The 23539-nt window shown below is 47.9% G+C and overlaps 1 protein-coding gene across 1 annotated transcript; it reads left to right on the forward strand.

Annotated features, from left to right (window-relative positions):
* Nucleotides 1–4232: 4232 nt before the first annotated feature.
* On the forward strand, nt 4233–15119 carry LOC119227380 (NLR family CARD domain-containing protein 3-like). The gene is made up of 6 exons (XM_062557388.1): nt 4233–4248; nt 5913–7764; nt 10298–10471; nt 10798–10971; nt 14140–14186; nt 14306–15119. The coding sequence occupies exons 1-6, from the start codon at nt 4233–4235 to the stop codon at nt 14905–14907; spliced, it is 2865 nt and encodes a 954-aa protein (XP_062413372.1). The 3' UTR covers nt 14908–15119.
* The last annotated feature ends 8420 nt before the right edge of the window (nt 15120–23539 follow it).

A 23539-nucleotide genomic window follows, 5' to 3' on the forward strand; every position in this document is an offset into this window, starting at 1 on the left:
AAAGGGACGGATGATGCGGGCCGACGGGGGGGGGACGTTATGGGACGGGGGCCACTCTGCGATCCGCCGGTGACTCACGTCCCTCTCGTCGGTTCTTCCGCCAAGAGACACGCCCCCTGAACGAGGAAATGACAGAGCGCTGTGTCATTGGCTGGCTGCTGTCAGGGGGAGGGGCCAGTGAAAGAACCAGGTGAGGTTCACAGGTTCAGTTACCAGACAGTTTCCTTCATCTCAGGGTGAACAAACTGATCCTGCTTCTAGAAACGCGCCAATTATTGATTATCTACCGCCAATAAAGTTAGAAAGAAGAAGAAGAAGAAGTGAAAGAGTCTGCAGGAAGTCACGGAGCTTTACTTTAACATCTTCACGTCCTGTGAGTACGTCCCGTGATACACAGTGTGTGCTTTAGTGTGTGTTTGTTGTTAATGGACGCCACCGCCGACGGGCTATGGATCCAAAACGGGACCATTGCGTATTTTACGGGACGGATGGAAACACTACGACACTCACGGAAATACTGTTTTTAATGTTTGTTCCATTTAAACCAACAACAAGAAACACGGAAATAGTGTTTTTACTGTTTGTTCGCTTTAAACCAACAACGAGAAACACGGAAATGTCCTTTTAACGTCTTCTCTTAATCGTATTTGTTGGTACATAGTGGCTGTGACGTCACTGTATAACCGCCAGAGAACATTTGCTCTGATATAAATGTGTTGGTGATGTTTAGTTTCCTGTCGGACAGCATTCCGCAGGCCGGTGTCACACCCACTGGTTTATAAACCTACCTTCCTACCAGTATCGGTGTAACACCGGTGTTACTGGTTTGTGAACCTGCTGGTTTCCCTCGCGTGCGCGTTTGTGTCCTCTGTTTCCTGATTCTCACACATTTACAAACGTATTGCTGAAAGTCTACAAATCCATTGAGTATAAATGAGCCCTACAACACAACCACGTATGAAAACATTTATTTAAGAAAATATATTAAAGGAAAGATCGAGAAAGATCTCATTTAATGTACTGTAAGTTTATTGTTAAGCTCAGCAGGTTGCTAGGCAACGGGAGAAGCGGAGGTGATGCTGAGGAGAATTTAAGAAAATAAGAGTCCGTGTTTACAGAGCACACATGTCGTCCTCACTGCACACCAGCTGGTGGCGGTAACGCGCCGATTAATGATGATCCACCGTAGGATGTAGCTGCGTGACGCAAACACACAAGAGGGGTCAAATGGCAGCAAGGGGCTCTGTGTGTGTGTGTGTGTGTGCGTGTGTGTGTGCTATATAAGTTTTCAAAGTTGCTTTTTCTGTTTATTTCTTGCAAGAAAGAAGAGTTTTTTTTTACCGTCTGCTGGTTCTCTTCACACACACACACACACACACACACACACACACACACACACACACACACACACACACACACACACACACCACAATAATTAAGAAGGAATGCTGTTTTAACCGCAGAAATGCGTCAGTACAGTGCACTGTTTTCAAAGTTCATGTTTTATATTGGTCATATCACCTGTTAATCAAGCTCCCTGCGAAGGGTCAATTGCATGCTTAAAATAGAGCATAACAGTTTAAGCCCAGCCCATTTCAAGACAACCCTACAACTTACGGGGTAAATCCTTCATACTTCCGGGTTAAGCTCCGCCCACTTTTGGGTTAGGCCCCGCCCGGTCCGAGTACAGATACGGATACAGATAATTCATATGGTTCAACAGATACTGATACAGATACAGATAATGCTGTACTCGCTCATCCCTACTGAGCACCACAGATATATTTATACATCGACACCTTGGTTTTGTTACGCTAAAGAGTTTGAGACCAGCAAGGAGGTCCCAGACCTGAAGGAACCTCAAGGTGCTTACAACAGATGTTTGATTAGACTTCCTTCACACAGTGGTGTCATGCAAAGACAAATGGGATCAAAGAGAAGAGGTGCTCTGAGGTTCTTCTGCTCAGATAGTTCCCACACAGCTGGTGTTACGGAACCTCCTCAGAATTAAAGTCATGAACCAGGCTTTAGCTGCACCGTTGTATCAGTCACAGGGTTCAATGCGTGAGGAAAAAAGTAAAAGCTTATAGTCCAGAATTTTGGTAAATGTTGTAAATCTGAATATGAGAGTTTTAGTGTTAAGGTGAATGAGCTCTGTGTGTTTGTCCTGATGAAGATGAATAATGTGTGAGATCTCCCAGCAGGTTGTTATGAAGGTGTGAAGGTGTGGACTCTGCTATGAATCAGGCTGAGGACCCAAAGGACAGTGTCCCTCCCTCTGAAGGACATGACAGACAGACCAAAGCTCAGAGGTGAGAGGACCATCTCCAACTGTCCTCCACTCGTCTCCATGTCCCAACGTCTTTGACTCACTGACTCTGGTTCTACATGTGTGACCAGGACCCATCAGAGACCTGGACCTGGACCCAGCTGTGTGTCCATGAAGAGTAACCAGTCTATAGATCATCCTCCAGACCTCAAAGACGTCCGTCCCTCTGCTGATGCAAGGTGAGGGTCTCAGGCTGATGGTGAGGTGTTTCTACCAGACTCTCTGGTGGAGGTTCTGGGTTTCTTGCTTCAGGGCCATTCAGCAGAGTCCAGTGAGGGAGAGAGAGCTCCATGGAGGGCTTGGTGAGACCTGTTGGGACTAAACCAAACTGACTGGTGAAGAACACAGTGAGCTGTTGATTCTCAGTGGGACCAGCAGGACCAGTAGACCTAGACCACTACAGTCATGTGGTCCACATCCAGACCTCACGTCATGGACCTTTACCTTGTTTTGGTCTCTGTGAGGACGGACATCATGTGACATGATGCTTCATGATTAGATGATGATGTGATGATGTAATCTCAGTGTTTCTTTCAGTTCACATCAGCAGAGAAGTAAGTCTCCTGAACCCAGATGTGTGTCCTTGAAGAGTCATCAGTCTATTGATCATCTGATTAACTTCAAAGATGATCAGTCTATGAAGAGTGACACAGCTGCAGGTCTCTGGAGACAGATGACTAGGACTGATCATGTGATTAGAATGAACTCAGTGCTCTGTGGACCAGCTGACGTGGTCTCTGGACTCCATGCAGAGGTTTGGAGAGAGTATCGTCAGTAGACTCTGTAAAAGGTCCAACGACTAGTTTCATAAGATCTAAGGAGGCTTCTAAAGGTCAGGGGGCGGACTAAAGAGGTTTGGAGTAGTTCCATAAGACTTTGTACCAGATGCAGAGGTCTGGAGACGTTGTTTTTATGACCCACAATAAGAACTAAAAACAGATGAAACTGATGGCTGTCCGTCATCAGTCTTCAGCATCTGGTTTCCATGGTGATCAATCATGACAGAAGCCAATATCTCTACCTAATGTTGTCTTGGTGTTGATGGTCCAAACACCATGTCAGCTGATGGTTCATGATCCTCCACAGAGAGGACCAGGAGAGCTCAGAGGTTCCTACAGAGTCTGCCCATCAGCATCAAACCCACCTGGACTCCATCTTCATGGTGTGTACATGAACAACTACTTAAACATCTCTCAGTTCACCATCATCTCCATGCTGCACTTTGTAGACCTGTGGATTGTCCTTCTGTCCAACATGGACCTGATGGTGGCTTCCATGATTCTAGTTGGTGTCATTCATAGAATGTTCTGTTCCAGCTGCTGGAGGAGAACATCCTCACCTTTGTGAAGAACGAGCTAAAGAAGATCCAGAAGGTTGTGAGTTCAGATTACCCAGAATGCTTAGAGGAGGAGGATGAGGAGGTGCTGGATGAAGAGCAGAGGAGGAGCAGAGAGGCATTTGAGAAGATCTCTTTGGACTTCCTGAGGAGAATGAAGCAGGAGGATCTGGCTGAGCGTCTGCAGAGCAGTAAGAGGGTTTCTCTAAAGACTTGCTGATTTTGTGGATTCATTTATTCTTACTTTCAACTATTTTCTAAGTATTCTCTAACTCACTGACTTAATCTATCTGACTGGTGATGAGGACCCACACACCCTCACAGACCAAGAACCTTCAGTAACACACATAGAACCCACTGGAGACCTGGACCGTTTGCTCGTTCCACCTGTCCTTGTGACAGTGAAGGATAAAAACACCTCATCTTGTGTTTGGTTCTCAACACCTGCCTCATTTCCTTCTTTACCGTGTTGTAGATATTTCTCCAGATTCTAGCATTGTCTCCATCGTAGGAACACACAATAGTATCGGGCCCCTCGTCGTCTATGGCCACTCCCATCAGTGCTTTATGGTCATTTGGTCAGGTACCGTCTCTTGTGCCCTTGTTATTTTTGTCATTGTACTATCCAATTTATTTAATTTAATTTTAACCAAAGGTCAATCCGTAATCACAAAGTAATGCTTTCTTCTTTCCTTTATTTTTACTCTTTGTTTGTGTTTGAACAAAAGTCAATCCATAATTAAACGTAAATCACCGGTTTTCTCACTGAGTTAATCCTGGAAAATTGTATTAATGCATTTATTTCTTTAATAAATTCCAGACTGTCACAATGGCTGACTGCAGGTAGGCAAAACGTGTTCTTTAATAAATCCAAAGAAAAGTGTCAAACACAGACAGGGACCAGTAACACTCACCAACGAAACATGACATGGAATCAATGACGTGACAAGGGACACAAGACACAGGGCTTAAATACACAAGGGAGATGCAGGTGACACAGGTGGAAACAATCATGGAGGCTGCAGACAATCAGAGGGGAAGACAGGACAAGGCAGGAAGTGAAGTTGCCCGAGGGACACAAGAGACATGAGACTACAAAATAAAACAGGAAGAAGACCCAGACGCCATCTTGCTCAGTGCAGTAACGTCACAACCCCTTAGGATCTGGAAAAAGTCACCAATAAAACTAAGTCTAATGTGGGCATTAAACTTGTAACGTGTTTTTCCAAAATGATGCCCATCCTTTAATGTATGTCTACACGCTCGTATTCAGCACTTACACATCCATATATGACCACATCCCATATTTTCAAAATGGCAGCACACACAATCACCACACTGCAACGGTTCTATTATTCCAGCATCAATTGATCCCGATTCGTCTCAATTCCTCGATCTCCAGGAGCCGTCACTGGATTCACATCCGTTTAAATACTTTATGATCAACTAAACTCTGCTTTATCACACACATGTGCACCACTTACATTTAGATGTACATCCCATCTGCAAAATGCCAATTCAATAACTGTACTTCACACAAACACAGTCCCTTCACTTAGATGGTCTTTTGGTTCCTGGGAGACAACTTACAGCCTCAGCACCACTCCTTGTTCCTCACAGACTGATTCCACCAGTGCAGAAGATTAGAAAAGGTGTCCCTGCTCACCTTTGAGATGAAGTCTTAGTGTTGGGTCTGTGAGACGAGAGGAGCAGCAGCTCTGATGTTGGTCCGGCCCGAGGCTCCTGGCTAGATCACCAAATGTGGATTCATTTATTGATCAACTGGTTGTTGATGCTGGACTAACTGGCTCAGTCTGGTCAGCTGACCCTCATGTTCTCCTCCAAATGTCTACATACACACACATGAGGCTGGTGTCTCTGCCCCATCTCGTCCTAAACCCCAGTGTCACCATGACTCCTGTTGATCCATATCTTTGAAACCTGGTATAGTTGGTGTCTCACTATATCGTCTATGGGCCTCCTGTTACTCAGTTGAATTGTAACTCATCTACAGGGTAATATTAATCTAGTTGTATCCCTACTTACCCAATTTCTCTAAAACTGATTATAACATCAATATATGTTGGATAAAAAGACACATTTTTCCTTAACATGATGATTGAGACCTTCACTAATGTCTCAAGAGATCGACAGAATATATTCATGAAGTCATTCTCTGAGTAAAGGACATGTTGAAATCTATTCTGTGACTCATCGATCTTTTTTGTTGTCTTCATTCAGGACTTTCTGCTGCAGACTGTCAGCGTGAACTCAAATCCAACCTGAAGAAGAAGTTCCAGTCTGTGTTTGAGGGCATCGCTAAAGCAGGAAACCCAACCCTTCTGAATGAGATCTACACAGAGCTCTACATCACAGAGGGAGGGACTGCAGAGGTCAATCAAGAACATGAGGTCAGACAGATTGAAACAGCATCCAGGAGACCAGCCAGACCAGAAACAACCATCACACAAGGAGACCTCCTCAAAGCCTCAGCTGGAGGAGAAGAACCAATCAGAACAGTGATGACTAAGGGAGTGGCTGGCATTGGGAAAACAGTCTTAACACAGAAGTTCACTCTGGACTGGGCTGAAGACAAAGACCACCAGGACATACAGTTCACATTTCCATTCACCTTCAGAGAGCTGAATGTGCTGAGAGAGAAGAAGTTCAGCTTGGTGGGACTTGTTCATCACTTCTTCAGTGAAACCAGAGCAGCAGGAATCTGCAGGTTTGAAGAGTTCCAGGTTGTGTTCATCTTTGACGGTCTGGATGAGTGTCGACTTCCTCTGGACTTCCACAACAATGAGATCCTGACTGATGTCACAGAGACCTCCTCAGTGGATGTGCTCCTCACAAACCTCATCAGGGGGAAGCTGCTTCCCTCTGCTCGCCTCTGGATAACCACACGACCTGCAGCAGCCAATCAGATCCCTCCTGAGTGTGTTGGCATTATGACAGAGGTCAGAGGATTCACTGACCCCCAGAAGGAGGAGTACTTAAGGAAGAGGTTCAAAGATGAGGAGCAGGCCAGCAGGATCATCTCTCACATCAAGACCTCACAAAGCCTCCACATCATGTGTCACATCCCAGTCTTCTGCTGGATCACTGCTACAGCTCTGGAGGACGTGTTGAAGACCAGAGAGGGAGGAGAGCTGCCCAAGACCCTGACTAAGATATTCTCTAAACAGATAAGCAGGAGAGGAGAGCTGCCCAAGACCCTGACTGAGATGTACATCCACTTCCTTGCAGTTCAGTCCAAAGTGAAGAAGGTCAAGTACGATGGAGGAGCTGAGACGGATCCACACTGGAGTCCAGAGAGCAGGAAGATGATCGAGTCTCTGGGAAAACTGGCCTTTGATCAGCTGCAGAAAGGCCACCTGATCTTCTATGAATCCGACCTGACAGAGTGTGGCATCGATATCAGAGCAGCCTCAGTGTACTCAGGAGTGTTCACTCAGATCTTCAGAGAGGAGAGAGGACTGTACCAGGACAAGGTGTTCTGGTTCGTCCATCTGAGTGTTCAGGAGTTTCTGGCTGCTCTTCATGTCCATCTGACCTTCTTCAGCTCTGGTGTCAATCTGCTGTCAGAAGAACAAACAACTTCGCTGTTGTCTAAAGTCTTCAGAGGCAAACCTAAACCAAAGTGTCTCTACCAGAGTGCTGTGGACAAAGCCTTACAGAGTCCTAATGGACACCTGGACTTGTTCCTCCGCTTCCTTCTGGGTCTTTCCCTGGAGACCAATCAGAGTCTCCTACGAGGCCTGCCGACACAGACAGGAAGTACCTCACAGACCAATCAGAAGACAGTCCAGTACATCAAGGAGAAGATCAGTGAGAATGTGTCTCCAGAGAAAAGCATCAATCTGTTCCACTGTCTGAATGAACTGAATGATGGTTCTCTAGTGGAGGAGATCCAACGGTCCCTTAGATCAGGAGGTCTCTCTACAGATAAACTGTCTCCTGCTCAGTGGTCAGCTCTGGTCTTCATCTTACTGTCATCACAAGAAGATCTGGAGGTGTTTGACCTGAAGAAATACTCAGCTTCAGAGGAGGCTCTTCTGAGGCTGCTGCCAGTGGTCAAAGCCTCCAACAAAGTTCTGTAAGTAAAGAGTTAGATTCATTCATCATGACTTCATGTCGACATCATGGTTGTTTATTTCTGATTCAGAACATGAAAAACATGAAATCAGAAGATGAAGATTCATTTCTCACTTCGTTCTCTCTTTATCTTTTTTTAAAACGAGTCAGATGGAGGATAGAGAAGCTTAACTTTATATTTTCAGCTCTGTTTAACAATATTAAATCTTCCTTCCTCATCCTGATACTAATACTGTTAACAGTAGAGCAAATTAACTGATATTTTCCTCTTGTTTTAAAGTAGAAAAAGAAAAATTGTAAAAACATTCACTGAACAAATTTTCTTTGATCATCATGATTTCATTTTAGTTCAAACTTATCACTAAAGAGAATTTCATTTTAACACAAATGTTATTTTTCTTGTTGCTTGTTGTCTCTTCAGACTCAGTGGCTGTAACCTCTCAGAGAGAAGCTGTGAAGTTCTGTCCCCAGTCCTCAGCTCCCAGTCCTCTTGTCTGAGAGAACTGGATCTGAGTAACAACCACCTGCAGGATTCAGGAGTGAAGCTGCTGTGTGATGGACTGAAGAGTCCACACTGTGACCTGGAGACTCTCAGGTCAGATTAAGTTTGTCTTCAATGATTTAAATGTCAGCTCCATGCAGAGTAAAAAAGATCTCTTCCTCAATCTAGGAATTAGTTCTTCAAGATCTTCTTCTTAGTTAGATCCCTTCTTTTGTTTGACGATAAATGTTGGTTAACAACCTTTGTCACCCGACTAAGACAAGACGAAAACAGATCTTACAAAATAAAAACTATGACTAAATCTATTCTAACTTTCCTCAATGAGACAGAAATGTTGGTTGTTGAAGAAGTCAATACTTTTTCCTCCTAAATTCGCGTCAACCTAACAGACGTGGACAAAGTACGGCCCCTGTACGGCGGTTATTAACGTGTCATAATGACATCATCCACTGACCCAGACCGCTCGGTCACTGTGGGGCAGCGGTGGTTCTTTTCACCGATACGAACCACAATGACTATTTAACACCTCAGTGAGTGTGAGTGAGCTTCCTTGGTTTAGCTCAGCTGTCTCAGTTTAGCTAACTGTTAGCAGGCTAAAGACGAGGAACTAAGAGACAGATGTGGTGGAGATGAAGACCCGTTTAACAGCTCAGGGCTGGTCGGCCAACAGAGATGTTCATGTGGACCTGGCGGCTCCGTTTTCTGGTGACGGGAGTCAGCGTTTGGAGACACGAGCACCTCAACCAGTTCACACGCTACATCGTGTGAAGACTGTGTTAAACGTCTCGTCACCGTACGTTCGTTACTAAGCAACAAAGAACGCGCGAGAACATGTGACAGGTGGAGGCTTTTGAAAGAGCTGCTCAGAGCAGGTGGAGGAAAACCGGAGGACACAAGAGAAACAAACTGGTCATGAAACCTAAAAACAGTTCATGTAGTGGATTTACTTCAGTGTCTCACCTGAGTTAGATTCATTCATCAGGACCTAAATATGCTGCCATCCTTTCTACTTATTTAGACTTTGTGATCATAGTTTGATAGAATTAATGAATGAAATGGAGAAAATCAGAAGTGGGAAAGAGAATGAAGACTTTATTGTGTGTATCTACTGTGACGATCACTGACAGTTTGATGGTTGTTTATTTCTGATTCAGAACATGAAAAACATGAAATCAGAAGATGAAGATTGATTTCTCACTTCGTTCTCTCTTTATCTTTCTTTAAAACGAGTCAGATGGAGGATAGAGAAGCTAAACTTTGTATTTTCAGCTCTGTTTAACAACATTAAATCTTCCTTCCTCATCCTGATACTAATACTACAGTACTTCCTGTTAACAGTAGAGCAAATTAACTGATGTTTTCCTCTTGTTTTAAAGTAGAAAAAGAACAATTGTTGAAACTTTCACTAGACAAATGTTCTTTAAACATCATGATTTCATTTTAGTTCAAACTCATCACTAAAGAGAATTTCATTTTAACACAAATGTTATTTTTCTTGTTGCTTGTTGTCTCTTTAGACTCAGTGGCTGTAACCTCTCAGAGAGAAGCTGTGAAGTTCTGTCCTCAGTCCTCAGCTCCCAGTCCTCTAGTCTGAGAGAACTGGATCTGAGTAACAACCACCTGCAGGATTCAGGAGTGAAGCTGCTGTGTGATGGACTGAAGAGTCCACACTGTGACCTCAAGACTCTCAGGTCAGAGTTCAATGTCCACTTGGTCTTTATTTACATAAATAGTACATTTTTTACTTCATATGATTGTTGTATCATTTAAATAAAATATTTCCAAATATTTCCATAAACATTTGTTGGAATTTGTTTTCACTAAAATGTTAGAAATTGAAATTTTGAAAATATATTCATCAGTTATAAGATTCTTGATGTACAGTTTAAAGTAGAAAAAGAACAATTGTAAAAACATTTACTGAACAAATGTTCTTTGATCATCATGATTTCATTTTAGTTCAATCTCATCACTAAAGAGAATTTCATTTTAACACAAATGTTATTTTTCTTGTTGCTTGTTGTCTCTTCAGACTCAGTGGCTGTAACCTCTCAGAGAGAAGCTGTGAAGTTCTGTCCTCAGTCCTCAGCTCCCAGTCCTCTAGTCTGAGAGAACTGGATCTGAGTAACAACCACCTGGAGGATTCAGGAGTGAAGCTGCTGTGTGATGGACTGAAGAGTCCACACTGTGACCTGGAGACTCTCAGGTCAGGATTTAATGCCCACTTGGTCTTTATTTACATAAATTGTACATTTTCTACTTCATATGATTGTTGTATCATTTAAATAAAATATTTCCAAATATTTCCATAAACATTTGTTGGAATTTGTTTTCACTAAAATCTTAGAAATATATTCATCAGTTATAAGATTCTTGATGTACAGTTTAAAGTAGAAAAAGAACAATTGTAAAAACATTTACTGAACAAATGTTCTTTGATCATCATGATTTCATTTTAGTTCAATCTCATCACTAAAGAGAATTTCATTTTAACACAAATGTTATTTTTCTTGTTGCTTGTTGTCTCTTCAGACTCAGTGGCTGTAACCTCTCAGAGAGAAGCTGTGAAGTTCTGTCCTCAGTCCTCAGCTCCCAGTCCTCTAGTCTGAGAGAACTGGATCTGAGTAACAACCACCTGCAGGATTCAGGAGTGAAGCTGCTGTGTGATGGACTGAAGAGTCCACACTGTGACCTGGAGACTCTCAGGTCAGGATTTAATGCCCACTTGGTCATATGATTCTTGTATGATTTAAATAAAATATTTATTTTCCAAATATTTCCATAAACATTTGTTAGACTTTGTTTTCACTAAAATGTTAGAAATAGAAATAGAAATGTTGGAAAACTATATATTTATCAGTTATAAGATTGTTGATGTACAGTTTAATGGGCTTTTTGTGTGTTTTGTTCTGTCTGGAAACCAGTAAGTAATAATGGTCACATGACCCCTCACTAGCCGACAGTATCTAAGTCCTGCAGTGACCTTCCAGCCCTCACAGTCCCTCAGGTCATGTGACATGTGTGTTGTTTTGTGTGTCTCCAGCCTGTCAGGCTGTCTGATCACAGAGGAAGGCTGTTATTCTCTGGTCTCAGCTCTGAGATCCAACCCCTCCCACCTGAGAGAGCTGGACCTGAGCTACAACCATCCAGGAGACTCAGGATTGAAGCTGCTGTCTGATGGACTGGAGGATCCTCACTGGAGACTGGAGACTCTCAGGTATGAAGACACCTGCTGCAGCCACAGACCATCAGTCTGGTAGAGGAGGTAGAGCTGGAGACCTTTTCTCTGTCCCACTGTCAGTCTGGTCATGTGACCCTGAGACACCAAGCTGACCTCAAACTACTAGAGACTCATCCAACTGTTTCCCACATCAGACCATCAACACAGACAGAAGTAGTGAGGAAGAGTAGTCAGGATGACTGTTCCCTAAACAGGGAGGAAGGTGATGAGAGGCTTGTGTCTCTGGAGCCTTGTCTTGTTGTTATCAGAGAGGACAGAGGTGTCTCCTGACACGTTGACGGCATCATGGTGGGTTGATATGAGTCAACGTCGTCACCTGGATGTTTAGAAGCTGATCATCTGCCTCCAGTGTGTGTTGTCCTTTAGTCACACGTTATTACTAAATGACACAGTTAAAGAAACAATATGTTCAAACCGTCTTGATGGAGCATCACAGCAGGAATGTTTGGTGTTTTAAAGGAGCTCAGCTTCAGGTTGTGGTGCTTTGCACTGAGAGCCAGATCCCTGGATGATAAGTTGGACTTGTTGAAACTACAGGTGACAGTCGGCCACAGACACTCAGTGAAGAACCAACAGCTTATTGTGGACCAGGGGGGTATTGCACAAAAGTACAATAAAGAAAGAGATTAAGCTCAGCTTGACTTTTCAGTTTGAACTTAATCTGTTGCACGTTTGCTGAGTCGCGCTAAGAAGGAGGAGCTCAGTGGATCCAGGTCACATATCTGGGATCAGTGCAGGTCCACAGCTTTCTTAAGTAGACCACGGGGTCCATCACACATTCACTGATGCTGAAATGGAGAAGACGCCGCGCAGCATATTTCTCACCTGCTGATCAGCTACTGATCAAATATATGAGGAGGTGAAGCATATAAGACACAAAACAAGGAACACGGCAGCTGTAATTAAACAGAGAAAAAGTCTGGCAGACAATCGACTGAATGTGAAGGATTTAAAAATATCTCCTTACTAGGAAAGTTGTACACTCTGTTTTAGTTGCTTTTAATTTGACTGTTTTATGTGTTGGTTTTATTGCTGTATCTGTGTTGATGTGGTAAATGTGCTGGTTTTACTGTGAAGTGTCTTTGAGTAGCAACATGTAAAGCACTATATGTGTAGTGGCTAAACCGTTTCCTTTTGGCCTTTCCTATGGCTCCTATTTCCTCGTCCTGTTGTTTTCTACCACATGTGGAAATCCTCTTTGATGTGACACATTCTTCTGAGGCCATGAAGGTCATGAAGATGTGAGCTAAGGACTTCAGTGACAAACACACACTTCTAAAATGTTAATACAAATACATCAGAACACAACGGAATAACTGTTAAACCCAGATCAGCTGATTTAACCCATGAGCTGCAGGATTAATCTTAGCCTGGCTCTTAGCCTGGTCTGGAGCAGGTTAGCTTCAAAGAATAAATCGCCATGGTTACTTGGCCTGGTTTAATTCAACCAAGTCAAGCTAAATTCCTCCAGAATACCCTGGATATTCGACTTAATCCCTTATCCGGGTTTGGTGCAACAGCCCCCTGGGGGGTCAGAGCCCAAAGAGGTTTGTTTAGGACTGGACCAAAGTTCTAGGGGGACTCAGGCAGTGCTCTGTGGCTGCAGACCCACCTGAGCTGTAACATCTTCACCTGCAGACTACAGGTGATAGAAACTGAACCACCTGTGAAACCACAGTGAAGAAGGTCAAAGGTCAATAATACATCAGAAATGGTGTGTTTTTATTTATAATTAATGTCATCAGAACAACACAAGAGGCAATGTGAGCGACTACAAGTTGACACACAGGATATAAATTCCTCCTGAAGTTGAAGCAGAAGAAACATCAGTCAGTGATCATTGATCACATGATGCATGAAGCAGCTGGTGTTCAGGAGTCAGGCTCCCTGTTAGTGAGGGAAAGTGGTCCAGCTCAAAGAAATGACTTTCAGTCTGTAAAGAATCTGGATTTACTTGAAAATCACTTCCATTGATGCAGCTTGAGCAGTTACACAATGAATAAATTCACTTTGTCACTCTGCACTGATCCAGCTGCTGAGACACACGAGGTCATTGAAGTTCCACATGATGAAGAACTTCTCTTCTTCTTGTGAACAACATGAGCAGCAGGAGAGAACCTCCTTCCACAGGAGCAGGTGTTGTTCTTCAGACTGAGAGTCTGCAGCTCGTCACTGTTGTTTCACTGTTTCACACAACTTGTGTGTCCTCCTCACGCCCTGCGTGTTGGTGCGTGTTGATGCGTGTTGGTGCGTGTTGGTGCGTGTTGATGCGTGTTGGGAGGCTTCTAAGGACGCTTTGTTCTTCTTCGTTGGTTTGTCCACAGTTCTCCAGCATCAACGTGCTGAAGTCTGGCTGCTCTGGTTGTTTGTATCTGATGTACTTCATGCTCGTAGTACTTCATGCTCACAGTACTTCTTGCTCGTAGTACTTCCTGCTGGTAGTACTTTAGGCCTGTAGTAGGTTTATAACACGTTAACATGCACTAATCATCACAGCTGATGAATGAGTGAACATGATGAGCTGTGGTCATGGGCCAATCAGAAGAAGAAGAGGTGGTCCATGTGGACATGAAGGACCAAGCTGTGTGTATGAGAGTGATGTCATGTCCATGTCTCCATTCTCCTCCTTTCAGGGTGGAGCCTGCTGGAGTCCGATGGATGACACCAGGTCTGAGGAAGTGTAAGTGAGCTTTGAGTTGGATTCATCACACTGTGACATCACTCATTCACCTCTGTGATGTCACTAGATGAACACATGATTAATAACTGCAGCTGTATTGTGTCTTGTTCTCTCATCAGATTCCTGTGAACTCAAAATCGACACAAACACAGTAAACAGAGAACTCAAACTGTCTGACAACAACAGGAAGGTGACACGTGTGTGGAAGGAGGTTCAGTCACATCCTGATCATCCAGACAGATTTGACTCCTGTCATCAGCTGCTGTGTAGAACTGGTCTGACTGGTCGCTGTTACTGGGAGGTTGAGTGGAGAGGAAGTGTTTATGTATCAGTGAGTTACAGAGGAATCAAGAGGAAAGGACGCAGTAGAGACTGTTGGTTTGGAAACAATGATAAGTCCTGGAGTTTGATGTGCTCTGATGGAGGTTACTCTGTCCGTCACAATAAGACAGAAACACCCATCACCTCCTCCTCCTCCTCCTCCTCCTCTGGTAGAGTAGCAGTGTATGTGGACTGTCCTGCTGGCTCTCTGTCCTTCTACAGAGTCTCCTCTGACTCACTGATCCACCTCCACACCTTCAGCACCACATTCAGTGAACCTCTTTATCCTGGGTTTGGCTTTGGGTTCTGGCCTGGTTCTGGTTCCTCAGTGTCTCTGTGTCCTCTTCAGGACGGAGAGTCTCCTCCTGGTGGAGAAGCTTCCTCTCTGCTCACCACATAGTTCAGTCTGTACAGCTGATGGAGGTCCATGTGGGTGTAGGTGCAGGTGGTGCAGGTGAGGGGTACCTGAGCTGGTCTGGACTCTGGGGGTCCACAGCTCTCTGGGACTTGTGGTGTTGCAGATGAACGTGTGAAAGAGCTCAGCGAGGTGTGTTTTAATGTCTCTGTGCTCGATGCCTCTGTGGATGAATCGATAATCATCATTTAGATGTTGGCTCCTAATTACAGTTTGATCTTAATCTTTATGTTCTTGGGGGTGGGCTTATTGTGGTGGGGGTCTTATTGTACTTGGGGGTGGGCTCTTATAAGCTCTTGCTTCAGTCCACTCCTTTTGAGCACCATGTGTACTGCTCAAATAAATAAACAAATTCAAATTCAAATTATGTGTCACAATGTTCAAGAAGACATTTTATATGACTAATGTATCTGTTTGATAAATTGTACTCAAATTTTAACTTCAAATATTTCAATCTGTCACATTAAAGATTATTTCACATCATCTGCTTTGTTCCTTTTTAAAGCTTCAGCAAACCTCTGAAAAAAAGCTTTAATGACAGATATTAGTTCAATCAGGAGAGACTTATTTGATAGTAACAATGGTTTATTACATATTTGTCAGGATCCGGGTCTCTCCCTCTCTCTCCCCCTCTGCCATACACATTCACTGACACACTCATTTACCCATTAGTCTCACCTTAGCGCACACACCCACTTCTCACGTAGTCTTCCCATCCACCTGCCGCTCATTCCAATCAGTGCCCGCCCCGTTTGCTGTTACACCTGTTTCTCGTCATGTCTAATCACCCTGTCTATATCTTGCATGTGTTCCCTTTGTGTCTTGTCGGATTGTTATTGTAAGTCGAGTTCTTGCCTTGTCCAGCAGCCTCAAGACCCCGCTGCCTATTCCTGCCCGCCCGGTCTCCAGCGTCGCGCCGCGGAAGCTGCATCCCGTGGGCTCCTGTCGAGCTTCCCTCTTCATGGAGGAGACTTCCCCGTTCGGAGGATTATTTTGTGTTTTGCCTTTTGCTTAGCTGGTCCCTTAGAGGATACATTTTCGTTCTATGTTTTGCCATCGAGCTCGGCTCGTTGTTTCAGTTGATAATTAAAACCCTCATTTCTGTGACTTCCCTCTGCGTGTGGATCCTTTCCGCCAGATACGCACCACCGCGTGACAGAACAATCCGACCACACTCTATGGATCCAGCAAGGGAGGAATCCATTGCCACTGCCGTAGAGTTCCAGGGAGCGATGCTGGGTCGACACCAAGAAGAATTGTCGGCAGCCAGGCAGGCCGTTGAGAGTCTGGCCGCTCAGGTGAACGACCTGTCTATGCGCCTGACCCAGACCCATTCCGAGTCTTCATTTTCACTCTCTCACTCGTCGTCTCCTGAGCCTCGCATCAATAACCCCCCGTGTTACGCTGGGGAGCCGGCGGAATGCAGGGCATTCCTGACGCAGTGTGAGGTGGCCTTCTCTCTGCAGCCACGGACCTATGCTGAAGACCGAGCCCGCATCGCCTATGTGATTTCCCTACTAACCGGGCGCGCCCGTGAATGGGGAACCTCAGTTTGGCAGGCTGGAGATCCCTGCTGCGGACGCTTCCTCCTCTTCAAGGAGGAGATGATAAAAGTATTTGACCAGTCAGTCTTTGGACGCGAGGCATCGCGTCTCTTGACCACCATTTGTCAGGGAAAGAGGTCCGTTGCCGACTTCGCTATAGAGTTCCGAACTCTTTCCACCACCAGCGAATGGAACGAACCCGCCTTGGTGGCCCGCTTTTTAGAGGGGTTGAACATAGAACTCAAGGAGGAGATTTACGCTCGTGGGTCACCAGCCGAGCTCGACACGCTGATCGAGCTGGCAATCCGCCTCGATCGGTGCTTTCAACAACGGCGACGAACCCGCACCGCTGCCCCGACACCTCGAGAGTTATTTCCCCCTTTTGCTCCCGAACTTGAGCCCATGCAGCTGGGTGGCATTCGCCTCCGGCCGGAGGAGAAACAACGCCGCCTCTCGAACAGACTGTGCCTCTACTGCGGTGCGGCGGGCCACTTCGCCGCCTCCTGTCCGGTAAAAGACAGAGCTCGCCAGTAGACAGAGGAGTACTGGCGAGCGCGGCGGTGTCTTCATCCTCATCCAGATCCCGCACCACTCTCCCCGCCGTTCTAAGGTGGGCCGGCTCATCTGCCTCCTGTCCGGCGCTGGTTGACTCGGGGGCGGAGGGAAACTTCCTAGACGAGAGATGGGCTCGGGAACACAACATTCCCCTGGTGGATTTAGAAAAACGCACCACCATATTTTCCCTGGATGGTGAAACTTTAGCTGAGGTCCATCAGGTCACCAGTCCGGTGAGTCTGACCGTCTCCGGGAACCACCAAGAGACTATTTCTTTTTTCATTTTTTGTTCCCCCTATTCCCCCATTGTCTTAGGACACCCCTGGCTTGTCCAGCATAATCCCCATATTAACTGGGTCAGGAGTACTATTTTGTCTTGGAGTCTTTCGTGTCATGGTAACTGTTTAGTGTCTGCTATCCCTGCCGTGTCCCCTGTCTCTGTTTTTCAGGAGGAGCCCGGTGATCTGACTGGCGTACCGGAGGAGTACCACGACGTGCGGGCGGTTTTCAGCCGCTCCCGGGCCGTCTCCCTGCCCCCTCACCGCCCTTACGACTGTAGCATTGACCTCCTTCCTGGCACCACGCCCCCCCGCGGTAGACTATACTCCCTCTCGTCACCCGAACGAGAAGCGTTAGAGAAATATCTCTCAGAGTCGCTGGAGGCTGGAATTATTGTTCCATCCTCTTCTCCTGCCGGTGCGGGGTTCTTCTTCGTGGAAAAGAAGGACGGGTCGTTGCGTCCTTGTATTGATTATCGAGGGTTAAACGACATAACGGTCAAGAATCGCTATCCCCTGCCCCTTATGTCGTCAGGGTTCGAGATCCTACAGGGCGCTAGATTCTTCACGAAGTTAGATCTGCGTAATGCGTACCATTTAGTTCGTATCAAACAGGGGGATGAGTGGAAGACCGCGTTCAATACCCATATTGGTCACTTTGAATACCGGGTCCTTCCCTTCGGATTGGCCAACGCCCCCGCGGTGTTTCAGGCATTGGTAAATGACGTCCTGCGCGACATGTTAAACATCTTCGTATTTGTTTATCTGGACGACATTCTAATCTTCTCACCCTCTCTCGAGTTACACGTCCAACACGTCCGTCGGGTCTTACAACGCCTGCTCGAGAACCGCCTTTTTGTTAAGTCTGAGAAATGTGTCTTTCACGCGCATTCGGTTACGTTCCTTGGGTCTGTGATCTCCGCTGGGGGAATCAGCATGGACCCCCAGAAGGTACGGGCGGTCCTCAATTGGCCAGCCCCGGAGTCTCGCGTTGCTCTCCAGCGGTTTTTAGGATTCGCAAATTTCTACAGGCGATTCATTCGCAATTTTAGTCAGGTGGCTGCCCCCCTGTCCGCACTCACGTCGACCAAGTCGAGGTTTTATTGGTCAGAACCGGCAGAAGAGGCCTTCAGTCGTCTGAAAAGTTTATTCACCTCCGCGCCCATTTTAGTCACCCCGGACCCCGCAAGACAATTTATTGTTGAGGTTGACGCCTCTGACGTAGGGGTTGGGGCTATTTTGTCGCAACACTCCGCCCAGGACAATAAGATCCACCCGTGCGCCTTTTTTTCGCACCGGCTCTCACCCGCGGAGCGAAACTATGACGTCGGCAACCGGGAGCTATTGGCTATCCGGTTGGCGCTGGGGGAGTGGCGGCATTGGCTAGAGGGGGCCAGTGTGCCATTCATCGTTTGGACCGACCACCGGAACCTCGAATACATTCGCTCCGCCAAAAGACTCAACGCGCGGCAGGCCCGCTGGGCTTTATTTTTTGGCCGCTTCGACTTCTCCATCTCGTTTAGACCAGGTTCAAAGAATGTTAAGCCTGATGCCCTCTCCCGTCAGTTCGGCTCCACGGAGGATGCCTCAACCCAGGAGGGAATTGTTCCCCAACATTGTGTGGTTGGAGCGGTTGTCTGGGGAGTTGAACAGACTGTTAAGAGGGCCCTTGCGCACGCCATCAGACCTCCTACTGCCCCCGAGGGGAGGTTGTTCGTTCCCGAGAGCGCGCGAAAGTCCGTACTCGAGTGGGGCCATGCCTCTAAACTATTCGCGCACCCCGGCGTGAAGGGCACGTTAGCCGCGATCCGTCAAAGATTCTGGTGGCCCACCAGAGAGCGTGACATACGTAGCTTCGTTGCCTCTTGCCCTGTCTGCGCGCAAACTAAGTCAAGCAACGCTCCGCCGGCGGGTCTCCTCAGACCCCTTCCCATCCCTTCGCGCCCGTGGTCACACATCGCGTTAGACTTCGTTACCGGTCTCCCTCCATCCGCCGGCAACACAGTTATCCTGACGGTTGTCGATCGTTTTTCTAAGGCGGCGCACTTTATTCCACTTCCCAAATTGCCGTCCGCCCGTGAGACCGCGCAGGTTATGGTCGATCATGTGTTTAAGATTCACGGTCTTCCCGTGGACATTGTGTCTGACAGAGGTCCCCAATTTGCCTCTCTGTTTTGGAGGGAGTTCTGTCGACTGATTGGGGCTTCCCCCAGTCTGTCGTCAGGATTCCACCCGCAGACCAATGGGCAAGCCGAGCGGACCAACCAGATTCTTGGGCGCATGCTACGCAGTTTGATCGCTCAGACGCCGGCGTCCTGGGTAGATCAGATTTCCTGGGCCGAGTTCGCCCACAATTCTTTACCCTCCTCCGCAACCGGTCTGTCTCCTTTTGAGAGTTGCCTCGGCTATCAGCCTCCACTCTTTTCGTCACAGGAGTCGGAGACCTCTGTCCCCTCCGTTCAAGCTTTTATTCAGAGATGCAAGCGCACTTGGAGGAGAGTGAGATCCGCTTTATGTCGCACCAGAACGCGCACTTGTAAGACTGCCAACCGCCGCCGTGTAAAGGCACCCAGATACGTTTGTGGGCAGAAGGTGTGGCTCTCCACTCGCAATCTGCCCACACGCGAAGGCTCACGTAAACTCATGTCTCGCTTCGTCGGCCCCTTTTCCATCGTTAAGGTTTTCAACCCGGTAACCGTCAAATTAAAGCTGCTCGGTTCGTTACGTCGGATACACCCAGTTTTTCACGTTTCGTGTCTCAAGCCTGTCATCCGTGCACCCCCCCGCCCCGTTTCCCCCCCCCCACCTCTTGACGAGGTGGACTCTATTTATAGGGTTCGTAAACTTCTGGATGTTCGCCCCCGAGGGCGGGGCCGCCAGTTCTTGGTGGATTGGGAGGGGTACGGTCCTGAGGAGCGGCAGTGGATTCCGGCCCGGGACGTCCTGGACCGCTCGCTCATTGAGGACTTCTACCGGTCTCGCCAGACTCCTTCCTCGGAAGCGCCTGGGGGCGCTCGTTGAGGGAGGGGTACTGTCAGGATCCGGGTCTCTCCCTCTCTCTCCCCCTCTGCCATACACATTCACTGACACACTCATTTACCCATTAGTCTCACCTTAGCGCACACACCCACTTCTCACGTAGTCTTCCCATCCACCTGCCGCTCATTCCAATCAGTGCCCGCCCCGTTTGCTGTTACACCTGTTTCTCGTCATGTCTAATCACCCTGTCTATATCTTGCATGTGTTCCCTTTGTGTCTTGTCGGATTGTTATTGTAAGTCGAGTTCTTGCCTTGTCCAGCAGCCTCAAGACCCCGCTGCCTCTTACGTACAGCCTATTCCTGCCCGCCCGGTCTCCAGCGTCGCGCCGCGGAAGCTGCATCCCGTGGGCTCCTGTCGAGCTTCCCTCTTCATGGAGGAGACTTCCCCGTTCGGAGGATTATTTTGTGTTTTGCCTTTTGCTTAGCTGGTCCCTTAGAGGATACATTTTCGTTCTATGTTTTGCCATCGAGCTCGGCTCGTTGTTTCAGTTGATAATTAAAACCCTCATTTCTGTGACTTCCCTCTGCGTGTGGATCCTTTCCGCCAGATACGCACCACCGCGTGACAATATGCATCAACTATGACTTGTGCAATTCTTTGGCGATTGGACTCCATCCTGAGGGACTATTCCCGAAGGTAGGGGTACTCAGGTCCAATCGGCCCAATCCCGCTGGAGTCCAGACACTGGTGGTGGTGAATAGGAATAGCAGCAACTAGATGATGAACCTGGAACCACGCCGATGCCAACTGGAGGTGACGGGGGTGGAGGAGGGTCGCCTCAGCTACACACTGAAAATGACAGCTGACAGCCAACGGAGAGGAGAATACTTTTAAACATTTGACAGCAACAACGTGATTGGCTCCAGCGAATAGTTGTAGAATCTGATTGGTTACCAAAATGTGCACGCCCCCAACCAGCTGATAGCGTAAATGAGAAATGGAGCCCGTAATCGGTCTCAGCCTTAGGAACTTAACCATGGAATTAAACGGGCAAAACCTAGTACCAATCCGGGCCACGATTACCGTGCAAGCACCTCCACATTTTGAGTGTTTAAGGCATACGTTATAATGACTAGCGTGAAAGGTCAAATGGCCGAAAGCGATGTCTGTTTCAGCGTTGAAAGATTTAGTTGAGGTAGTAAATTCCCCACACCTGAGAAAAGCATAGAAAGCTGAGGAAAACACAGCTTCGAGCAGTGTGTCAACATAAGGGGAAAAAACACCGGCTCTGAGAACATTTAGCATCCTGTGCAAAATAGGAAGGGTTATGGGCTGTCTGCGGTCTAGATTCTGAGGCATCGATTTAGTAATGCCTTTTAGCAGTAGTTTGACGGCTGTATACGAAAACAAACTGGTAGAAGCAGGGTTGTAACATCTAACGTTAAATTGAATGCCGGCGAGTAAACTCCGTATATATAGAGGTTTGAAATGCCGCACTTCCCATCAATAACATATAAAGGCACAGACTGTGTTGATGAGAACAGGTTTAAGAGAAACCACAACAGAGACACAAAACAGCGCAAAAGTACACCAAGCAAAATCGTACATTTTTACAGTAGAAACTGCTAAACCCTTCCTCATGTATTTCTTGGCTGCCTCCAAATATTCCCCCATCTGACTTTGCCCTAAACCACCATCAGGACGTGACACGAGGGAACAGTGACTGCCACTGGACTGGCCTCGGGACAGAGGTTCCGGAAAGCCTGAAATTTAAAACGGGAAAGTGAATCAGCCAGTGTATTCAAATGACCGGGCAGATGCCGGGCGGTGATAATAAAGTTATGTGTGACGGCTGACCAGGTAATGCTCCTCATGAACGGCATTATGTCTTTAGAGGAGGAGCGCCCTCTATTAATAATGTCCACCACTGCTTGGTTATCGCACAGGACGGAGATGCATTTGCATTTCCAGTGCCGGCCCCAGACAAAGCAGGCCACGGCAACATAGAGAGCTGATGAAACTTCAAATTCCACTGTCACAATCGGTTACCCAGGAACACAAGAGACATGAAAACTACCAAAATAAGACAAGCAGACCCAAACCGTGACAGAACCCCCCCCTCAAGGACCGAATTCCAGACGGTCCTCAAGGGGAACAGAACCAGAGAAAAACAGACAAGGGGAGGGAGGGTGGGGACCCGACGATCCTGGACCGCGCAGGGAACTCAGGTTGATGGCGGCCACTCGTCGGGTCTTTCGGGGGGGGGACCGACCGCAACGGCGATCGGGCCTCAGGGTCTCGGGGGGTCTGCCGGGGCTGCGGCCGGGCCTCAGGGTCTGGGGGGGTCTGCCGCAACGGCGACCGGGCCTCAGGGTCTTGGGGAGCGCCGGGCGGTGCGGCTCCGGCGTCGTCGTGGCGGGGGGCACCGGGCGGTGCTGCTCCGGCGTCGTCGTGGCGGGGGGCGCCGGGCTGTGCGGCTCCGGCGTCGTCGTGGCGTGGGGAGCCGGGCTGTGCGGCTCCGGCGTCGTGGCGGGGGCCCCCGGGCTCTGCAGCGGCGGCGGCCAAGCCCCTGCCCCCACCCCTCCCTCAAGGGCCGGATCCCAGACGGCCCCCAGGGGTGGGGGGAGAGGACCAAGGGATGGGAGGGAGGGGGCACGATCAGGGGCCGGGACGGGCGGAGACGGGACTCTGGGGGCCGGGATGGGCGGAGACGGGACTCTGGGGGCCGGGATGGGCGGAGACGGGACTCTGGGGGCCGGGACGGGCGGAGACGGGACTCTGGGGGCCGGGACGGGCGGAGACGGGACTCTGGGGGCCGGGACGGGCGGAGACGAGACTCTGGGGGCCGGGTCGGGCTGGGACGGACGTCTCGGGGCCGGGTCGGGCTGGGACGGACGTCTCGGGGCCGAGTCGGGAGCCGGGACTGGGGGGGTTCGTCGTCTCCTCCCCCCCGGACTCCTTCTCCTTGGATTAAGGAGATCCCGGAGCCTGAAACATTCCTCCTGGTAGCTCCTGGGGCCAACAACGACATTTGTTTTCCATTGAAAAAATGGGCTTCTCAAGTCGAGGTAGTCGGGCCCCAGGTCGCTCCAGGAGTCCGCTGGCCAGCCGGTGTTGGTGTTGCACCGGGCAGCCTGCTGCACATTGCGTGGACCCCCACGAGCGAGGCGAGTTCCCCAAAAAGGGCTGTCAGAGCCGAAACCTGCTGAGTCCTTTTGTGGTCGCGTCATTCTGTTACAATCGGTGCTGGTGCAGGTTGA

Source organism: Pungitius pungitius, chromosome 14, assembly GCF_949316345.1.
Source record: "Pungitius pungitius chromosome 14, fPunPun2.1, whole genome shotgun sequence".
Taxonomy (NCBI): Eukaryota; Metazoa; Chordata; class Actinopteri; order Perciformes; family Gasterosteidae; genus Pungitius; species Pungitius pungitius.

Coding starts and splice junctions, on each gene's coding strand:
- LOC119227380 (XM_062557388.1), top strand. Junction 10,472..10,797: donor TGTGACCTGGAGACTCTCAG/GTCAGGATTTAA, acceptor TTGTCTCTTCAG/ACTCAGTGGCTGTAACCTCT. Junction 10,972..14,139: donor TGTGACCTGGAGACTCTCAG/GTCAGGATTTAA, acceptor TCCTCCTTTCAG/GGTGGAGCCTGCTGGAGTCC.